The sequence below is a fragment of the Erithacus rubecula genome, assembly GCF_903797595.1.
Source record: "Erithacus rubecula genome assembly, chromosome: 8".
Lineage (NCBI taxonomy): Eukaryota > Metazoa > Chordata > Aves > Passeriformes > Muscicapidae > Erithacus > Erithacus rubecula.
The window spans coordinates 22,147,127-22,156,672 of NC_136659.1; the positions used below are offsets into that span (position 1 = coordinate 22,147,127).

Genomic DNA, 9,546 nt, shown 5'->3' on the forward strand with positions numbered 1-9,546 from the left:
ACAGGGGCAGGGCTGTGTGCCCTGCAGCCTCCAGGCTGCTGTGCAATAGACCTCTATCCGGTAGCAAATAAAGGCATTTGTCAAAAAAAAAAAAAAAATTAAGAGTGCTCCTGCCTCTGCTCTGCTCCTCGGGGGGCTGCCATGCTGGGAGGATTCTCTGTGGGGTGGAAGGTGAGGTTTCCCCTTCTCCAGGCAGTTTTGGGCTCATGGCCAGCTCCACCCTGGGCTGAGCTCTCTGCATCCCACCTCTTGTCCGTGCACATTTCCACTGCTGTGGTGCTCTGGCTGGGAAAATGGAAACTTACTGAGCAAAGAAAGGGATGCAGGTGGGAGGGGGCATCCAAGAGGGTTGTGACTTGTGAAGAGGAATACAGCAGGGTTGTGCCCTGGGTTCTCCTGCCAGGATCAACACCAAGAAAATTGATTGCTACAAAGTCTGTGAACTCAAGGTCTCCTTCCTCTACACCCCTCGGGAAGAGGGAGAGTGGTCCCTGCCTCCTGAGGGCCTGGAAAGGAGGGAGAACATAGGGGTAATTTGGGGCAGGATGGGACACTGACAACAAATGTGCAGCCACAGTTGTGTTGGGTTTGGGGCTACTGGCACAGAGGGACTGGTGGGGAGGTGGGTTTTGAAGAGCTCGGGGGGAAGAGGTCTGAGGATAGTGTTCCACAGGTGTTAGGGGGTTTGGCTTGATGCTCACAGGTGTGTGTGTCCTCCCCCAGCCTTGCCACGCCAGCATATCCGTGCCAGTATCCGGCTCCGGGACACTGGCAGCCCCACCCAGCCTCCTCCTGCTCCAGCACCCTTTCCCAGCCTCCTCCTATTCTTTCATCTGGTTCCAGCACCCTGAACCCTCCTGGGGTGCAGGCTACCCATCCCGAGGTGCTCTCTGCGCCCAGGACATTGCTTCCTCCTCCTCTCCTCCTCCTTGTCTTCTATCCTCCTCTGGCACTCCAAAGCCCTCCTGGGGCACAGGCTTTCAATCCCGAGGCGCTCCCCACACCCAGGACATGGATGAAGGGTGGAAAAGTTCTGAGTGCCTCAGATATCTGGGTTCCCTATGCTCACCCTGTTAAAAGCATGCTTGGCCCTGAGACAGGGAGTGTCCCAGAAGGTTGGGGGTCAGTCTGTGCACACCCCTCACCCAGCAGTGAGCAGAGACCTCAGCCCTGGTGTGTGAGTCAGCATGTGCTGACAAGGTGTCAGCCCTGGTGTGTGTGTGCTGCACACGACTGAGCACACAGAGTATCCCTGTATGCCCCTCTCCCCTCCAGCCCCAGTATTGCTGTGCAGAAGACCTCCACCTGTGTATCCCCATCCCTCGTGGCATCCCGGCTCCAGGGTGTCCTCCAGCCCTCCCCTGTCTCCTCTGTGTCCCCACTGGCCCCACCCCACCACGGCCTCTCCCCCAGCACAAACACATTCCGGCACACCTGGCCAGGTGCAGCCAGCCCAGGGCCACGTCAGCTCGGCTCCGCTCCACAACGCCGGCTCACAGGTGAAGCTTTCCCGGGCACCTGCACATGGGGCTGTGATGGGGGGGTACGGGTGGGCTGCGGGGGCCATTGCAAAGTCTGGGATCCTTATTACTCCACTTGGGGTGGGATGAGAGCACTGGAGAGGGGGGTGGGGGGCAGAATGCCTCTTGCAGCCGGAGGGACCTGCAGCTGCTTCCAGCTGGGTGTTCCACATATCTGGGCTCTGTCCCCAGTAGCCCCACAAACCTGAAAGCTCATCTCCTAGATCCCCCTCAGACCCACAGTCTGGACCCTTGCTCCCCCATGAGTGTGGGTCCCTGTTTCCTGGATTTCTCATATACTCTGCTTTCCTCATCCTGTGGGTCTGCCCCAGCTCCCCCATGTCCCAGCTCCTCCTGGACCTGGGATCACATCACTCAGGCCCCCAAAGCTCCACATGCACACAGGGTTTGCCAGCTGTTAGGATTTGAGCCTTCTGCACACCTCTGACCCCTGATCACTCAAAGATCCCAGTCCCCTCACATCCCACTTCAAGCCCCCCACTTTCCCAGGGACCCAGATGTCTCCATCCCCAGTGCCCTCCAAAGCATCCCCTTCTCCAGCTCCTGCAGCCCTAAACCTATTTCTCAACCTGATCCCTACTGCACCCCCGCCCCCTCCCCACTCTGGGCTGATGCAACGTCCCTCAGCCCAGACACCCCCTCCATGCCCTCCACCATTCAGGTTTGCAGGATGAGTGTCATGGTCACCCAGGCTGCCAGAAGAGGACGGGCTGGTGGGTCTGGCACGCTCCCCCCCTCACCCCGCTGTCTCCGGGGCTTGTTTTCCGTTGCCTGCGGTTTGTTTCAGTGACTCAGGCAGCGAAAGCAAGTCTGGGAGGCTGTGGAGCCACTGCTGGGAGAGCTGCACTTTGCAGGGCTGGGGAGGAGAGGGATGCAGGGAGCAGCCAGGGCTGCTGGGCTGTACAGAGCTCGACACCCCACTGAGAGGTTCAGGGAAGTTCAGAGGACTAGTTGGAGTAAGATAAACTTTATAAAGGTTGTTATATCTGAGCAGGATTGGTGGGGAATTGCTGGGGGAATACCATGGTCTCTACTCATGTCTCCTGTTGCCAGCATCTGCTCTTTGTCCGTAACAGAGATGGGCAGCAGAGGTGGAGCACCTGGAGCAGAGATGGAGCTCAGTAACCAAGGGACCCTTTGTTCCCTAAACACTTTGGATACCTCCTGCCAAGAGGAGACACCAGCTCTGTTGGGCTGTGCCACCCCAATTGAGCATCGATCTCCTTGGACTGCAGCTTCTCATGCAGAGCAGTCACATTTTGGCTGCAGTATAAATAATAACAGTGAGTCTGGAATGGTCATATCCTGATTTCCATTAGGTTCACGTCTTGCAATGACTTTCTTAGTCATTGCAAGAAGAAGTCACCTTCTTCTTACAGGAGAAGTTGTGAGCTTGGCTGTACAGTGTTGGATTCGTGGAGTAGAACTGGTGACAGCTGCTGGCACACTGCCTGGCTGCCTCAAGCTGTGGGACCCAAGTGGAAAGTCGTGACCTGGGGGACAGAGACTCTGACAAGCATCCCACAAGTGCATATAGCAGCTGGAGCCACGGGTGACTGGGAAAAACCTGGCCAAATGTGTCTTTTCTGGAGCTGGTATCACCTTTCTCCATTGTAAGATTCTCCACGAAATGTCCTCCTGTCTTCAGAATGCACCCAGGACAAGCAGACGGAGATGGGGCCATCCTGGTCTGTGTGGGTATTGGGGGTTATCCTGCTTCTACAGATCCTAATAAAGATGTGCAACAGGTTGGGACAGGGCTGGGTCCTGTGGGATAGACACAAGCTTTACTGTCTCTAGGGCAGGAACTACTCAGGGCACAGAGGAGCCAGGCAGAGCTGTAGTATGACCTGGTGCCACTAACTGCTGGAAATGCACTTACCCTCCCCAAAACTCTGGACACTGCAAAGGAACCCCATGACCATTGTCCTGGAGGTGGAGGGACCTGGTGGGGGCTCACCCGAACCACCCCAGGGCTCTGTGAATTCCAAGGAGACCCCAGGACTGCGCTGGTGATGCTGGAGCTGGGCAGGGGCAGGCACGGACCCCGCGGGCAGCAGCACGGAGAGCCGGACGCCAGGGGACAGCGCCGGGGCTGCTGCCGGTGCCGGCGGCCAGAGCCGGGTCCGAGGCGGTGCTGGCCCATCGGCCGGGCCCGGGCAGTCTCCAGGCAGTGTCCGAGCCCGCTCCCAGCTGGGATGTCAGCGCCGTGTTTGCGAAGAGTTAAGGAGGCGGAAGAGGCAGGAAGCGGCCCGAACCGCTCTCCATAGAAACCCGCGGCCGTGATTAAAGTCTGATGCGGGCCCGATAGCAGGGGGAGGGAGGGGGGGGGCAGCGCCCGCTTTAATTACAGCGGAGGAAATTGCTGGAGCCGGGGCCCCAGCCCCTGCGAGTTGCCTGGAAACTCCCCCCTCCCCCGCCTCCCCCGGCCCCTGCCCGTCCCCTGCCCGTCCCGCTGCCATTTATTCGCCATCAGCTGCTCCCTGATAAAGTGGAATAATAATAATAATAATAGGGGCAGGAATATTAAAACATGCAGCCCGCGGGCCGCCCCCACAGCTGCCATGAGACACGGCACCGGAGCGGTGCCACTGCTGCTCAACATGTACCTGCCAGGTACGGGCGGATCCCCCGGCCGCTGCCCCGCCGCAGCGCCGTGCACCGCACAGCGCCCAGCCGCTGCCCGCCCTGTCCCGCTGAGGCCCTGGGGCTCTCCTCTGCCCCATTTCCTTCCAGCGCCCCCCTGTTATCCCCTCTCCCTCTGTCCATTCTATTTTCCTGCCTTCCAGCACCGCAACCATCCCTTCCTTCTTCCTTTCAGCTGTCCTCACAGCTTTCCACACTTGCACACTCATCTTCCCATCCTTCATCCACCCGCTCTAACCCTGTCCTTCCATCTCTTCATCCTTCCTTCTCTTCTTCCAACCCATCTTTCCACCCATCCTCCCACCCACCCTTCCCCTGTTCTTCCATCCATCCTTCCACCCCACCCACTTGTCCCTGCATCCCGCTTTCCATCCCTGCTACCAGCCAACCCCTACATCTACCCAATGTCCCTTCCATCAGCCTGTTTTCCCATCATCTTATCCATTACCTGCCCTTCCATCCATCCATCTCTCACACTTTCTTTCCTCCATCTACCCACTCACCATCGTCTCTTCTGTCCTTCCATCCCTTCACCCATCTCCTTCCTTCCTTCTATCCATCTATCCATTTATCTCTCCGCGGCGGTCCACTCCCCAAATGCCGACAGACGTTCTTGCTTCCACCCGCCGCTCCTGTCACCCATTCCTGCCACCCGCCTACCTCCTCTCCCTCTCCCCCTGACCCACAGCTCTCTCCCTCACTCCCTCTCTCTTCCCTACCCCAGCCCGCGGGTTCTTCTATTCCTATTTAAAAGCTTCCCCGGCTGGGTCGGAAATCGGATTTCCTTTTTCCTGGACGCGTTTCCTGGCTTCGCCGCAGCGGCGGGGCAGGAGAGGGGGAGCGGCCGGGGGCTGCGGGGACGCTGCCCGAGGGTGGGCGCTGGGGGGGTCCAGCCCTCCCTCCACCCCACCCGCTCCCCCTTTTTCCCCCAGATCCAGTCGGGGAAACTTTGTTCAAAGACGGGAAGAGCCAGGCGTGGGGGTCCCTCAGCCCCGGCGTGCAAAAAGGTAAGAGCACCGCTGCCCCTTCCCCTGCAGAGGGCCCGCTCCCCCCGGCCGGCACGGAGCGGGGACCACCGGGGCACTCGCATTCTTTCCTGCCCGGTAGCCACCGGAGACCCTTTCCCGTCCTTTGCCGGGCACTGGCCATGCAGGACACGGCCACCACGGAGCCCCCGCTCCCTGCTGCTGCGAGTGCCCCGGGCTGGGAACATCTTGCCGTCAATTCCCACGGGGACAGCGGCGAACCCCGACGGTCGGAAGCTCCCGTCCCGTAGCATCAGTGGGGAGCGGGGTACTCATCCCCCCGAGCCCGCAGCGGGGAGGGTGCAGGGACCTGACTCCGGTCTCCCAGGAGCTCGGGACATCCGACGGGGAGGGAGCTGCCACACATCCCGGGAGCGGGCGGGCTGATCCGGGCTCGGGAGATCCGTCCCTGCCAGTGGAGAGGAGAGTTGAAACTTCATTCGTGAGGGAGCTGACAGTGAAGTGCTGGGGTTCGGTCAGGGCTGGGAAGTGATGGGTCCCCGGGAACCAGAGTCATCCATCTGGAACAACCTGCACAGGGGTCACGGGCATCGGCCAGCGCTGGCCAGGGAGCAGCCCGGAGCCTGGCTGGGAGTGCAGCAGCACTGTAGGGTTTGGGCTGTGTAGCTTGTCTGTTTGCTAGGAGGCAGGGACAGGGGTGCTCCGAGCAGGAAAAATGGATATAGTGGCAGGAGAGGGAGAAAAGATGGAACCGGGGGAGCCCTTTTGCCTCTGCACTGCAGGCTGCCCAGCCATACTCTAAACACTGTGCTGCAGTGAGAAGGATCTTTTTGGAGCTCTCAGGTGCATTATCACTGAACCCTGTGGCAGGCAGGATTGAGCCTCACCACCCCACCCAGCTGCACCCCCCAACACCTCCCTGACATCTAAGCATGGGGTGGAACACCCACGGGTGGGAGATAGCTGAAGGCCAGGTTGGGGGATGTGGAGAAGAGGTAAGGGCTGCAGATGCACCCTAGGGAGGACAGATCCCCCACCTTGGTCCTAGGATGGGAAATTAGGAAATACAACACATTGGAAAAACCTGGGCTCCACCGCCTGGCTCAGAATGTCTGAGTGGGTTTTGGTGGAATGGGGATGGATGGGGAATAGATGCTCCCTGGTTCTTCTAGAGCAAGATACAGGGAGCACCAGATAAAATAGGCAGGTCTAAAACAAGCAGAACAAGGTGGATTTTTTGTGGGAAATGTAGCAGAGCTGTAGAACTTCTTGCTGCTGAGGTCATGAGTGCTAAACCTCTGTAGAGAGTCCAAGCACCTTTACACAAAATAATGGTAGAAGAGCACAGAGATAACTGCAAAGGCACATCCTCTGCTCTGGAAAGAGACTGTGCTGCAAGCACTGGCAGCAGGAGCAGGGATGTGCAGGGAATGCTGCTCAGAAGAGGCAGAGTGGGGTGTCTAGGTAAGTGCAGGGCTGCTCTGCAGGGTGGCCAGGTCCCAGCAGTAGGAATCCTCCTTTCCCAAAAGTCCAGATTCCCTCTCCTCTCATGACCTCTGGCCAGACTCGATGGAGCATGTTCTTGTGCCTCACCATGGGTGTGTTGAGGTGTGCCAGGCTCCAGTGTGTGCACAGGGCACCATGGGCACCCACCCAGGATACTCCTCAGTGTGAGCTGCAGATGCAATGGCCATGGCTCAGGGAGGACATTTTTCCTCTGGAAATAAGGAACATCATTAATGCCTGATTCAAAGCCACAGTAGGTCGTGCTGTGTCCTCATCTGTCCCTCCCCTGCACCTATCTGTGTCTCTCTGTAGTGTAGTTCAGAGCAGTGTTGCACCCTGACTTGAGCTGACCATGGAGACATCTGTGCACAGAGCAGGGGCTGTGTTGTGACGCCAGCCTGGTTTCAAGCAGACATGGAAGTAGGGAATATTTGTGTTGGGATACATCTGGGTTCTGCCAAGGCATGTCCTTCTTGGGGCTGCTGATTAATGAGCAAGGCCATGTCCTCCCATGAAAGCAAACAAGCAGGTATTCATCTTCAGTGGTGTATGAATGTAGGTGGGAGGGATGGGGAGACTCTGGATCCAGATCCTGCAGATCCTTTGGATGGAGTAGGAATGCTCAGAGATCAACACTGCAACCCCCCATCCCAAGGTGCAGGGGCATTTTCTCCTCATATCTGAGGTGTAGGATGGGGTTGGGATGTTGCAAAGGAGACATAGCCTTGTTACCATCTTATGTGTCTAAAGCAGGGAAGATGCAATGAGGTGCAGCCAAAACCTGGGTGCGGGAGAGGGCAGCAGAGCAGTGTGTCAAGGGGATTGGGGCACATGCTGTCCCTCACCTCATGTCCTGGGAGGGAGTTTAACCTCTCTGGGGCTCGGCCTTGCAGGCAGCGGGCAGATCCAGCTGTGGCAGTTCTTGCTGGAGCTGCTTTCGGACCGGGCCAACCTGAACTGCATCGCCTGGGAAGGCACCAACGGGGAGTTCAAGCTGATCGACCCCGACGAGGTGGCGCGGCGCTGGGGCGAGCGGAAGAGCAAGCCCAACATGAATTACGACAAGCTGAGCCGGGCGCTGCGCTACTACTACGACAAGAACATCATGACCAAGGTCCACGGCAAGCGCTACGCCTACAAGTTCGACTTCCACGGGCTGGCACAGGTGTGCCAGCCAACCACCCCCGACCACACCCTCTACAAATTTCAGGGCAACCTGGCACCGCTGCCCTTCTCGGGCATCTCCAAACTCAACCTCATGACCTCGGGAGTGACACCGGCTGGCTTCTCCTACTGGCCTGGCTCCAGCCCATCCCTCTACCCTGGGCATGGGCTCCAGCCCTCAGCCTCCTTCAGTGCCATGGCAGCCTCCCACCTCAACAACATGAACAACCATTACCATTAGAGGCCCAGCTGTGCCATGTGGATGCATGTGGCAGCATGGGGCTGTGGATTTGGGAAGCTCAGCGGGGAGGGATGGGGGATGGGATTGTGCCCTGCTCTCACTTGCCCCCTTTTAGGTTTGACGTGGTGTGGGGTATGGGGGGTGCTTGCAGGATAGCTGGGTTGGTTTTCTGATGTGGGTGGCTGGAGGAGGGAAGCCACCTGAATTTAAGATGAGGAAGTATCCATGATCTTGGGAACAGATGTGGATTCCTAAAGCAGGGTGTGAATGGAAGGAAAAACCATGGGCTCCTCTCTTGGCAGGGACACTGCCCCACCTTTCCTTTGCAACATGCTGCTCACTCCGTGAGTGTCCTTAGCTCTGTCCACAGCCTGTGCCTGCCCTCCCATTCCCTGCAGAGAGGAGCCAGGATCTGGGGCCCCAGGGAAGCTGTGTCCATGAATCAGGGTCCCACTGAGTAGGGATAAGGAAAGGGAACCTTCCTTGACCAGTTGGACCCCTCACTTTCGTCTCCAAAGGCTTCCTTTCCTCCATCCCTCCTACATCTGCTGCCTGAAGGCAGCTTCCTTCAGACCTCAGGAGAAGCCTTGGTCCAGAGAGCAGATGCTTTTTATGGGTTCACTCATACCCAGGGCAGGGCTCTGGGGTTGGAGATGCCAGGGGCAAGTGTGGGGCTCTCTGCCAGTCCTCAGGGCAAGGCCAGAGCCTGGAGACAGCACAGTCTGGCCTCTGAAATTCTGCCCTCTCCCCAGTGCCCAAGGATCACACCACAGACCGTCCCTGACACCCTGCACACAAACCCATGTCTTGTTCATTACTTCCAAGATTAATGTTCCATTTTTACTCATATTTTAGTCCCTCACATGCAGGGCTTGGTGGGACACCCTCCATAAGTGGGAACAAGGGACAAGGCAGCATGGGTAGTGGAGTAGAAGAAGGGATGACAGCAGGACTGGGAGCCCCAGGCACTAAGGGCCAGCCCTGGATCTCTCTATCTGGGTTAAAGGAGCTGCCTCCATCCTCTGGAGCAGGACTTTGGCCCAGTGGATGCAGAAGAGCTGGGCACACTGAGCTCTGCACTGGCTGGGGGGTGGGATTGGTCTTCAATAAAACAGAGAGGTGCTGTGACCTGTGTCCTCTCCTGTCTGAAGGGAGCTGGCAAGAGGGGGAGCCATTCGGCAGATCCTCTCTCATCTGAGCCAGAACACCTTCAGGGCTGGGATGGGAAGGATGTGGACATTGTCTGCTTCATCTTTCTTTCAGGCATCATCTGTGGTTCTTACAGTCCTTACAAAGAGAGAGGACAGAGCTGGAAACCACTGGATTACTTGAGACACCCCTTCAGGGAAGCCACATATGCTGTTCTCAGGCCCCACACTTGCAACAGGGATCAAACGGGCTGTGTAAGGGGGAGTCATGCAACTACCCAGCCCATGGAAGGAGTGGTCAGTCCTCTCCCCCT

General features: G+C 58.0%; 1 protein-coding gene across 1 annotated transcript; it reads left to right on the forward strand.

Annotated features, from left to right (window-relative positions):
* The first annotated feature begins 4,017 nt into the window (after positions 1–4,017).
* Positions 4,018–9,110, forward strand: FEV (FEV transcription factor, ETS family member). The gene is made up of 3 exons (XM_079311380.1): positions 4,018–4,157; positions 5,120–5,194; positions 7,573–9,110. The coding sequence occupies exons 1-3, from the start codon at positions 4,106–4,108 to the stop codon at positions 8,082–8,084; spliced, it is 639 nt and encodes a 212-aa protein (XP_079167506.1). The 5' UTR covers positions 4,018–4,105; the 3' UTR covers positions 8,085–9,110.
* The last annotated feature ends 436 nt before the right edge of the window (positions 9,111–9,546 follow it).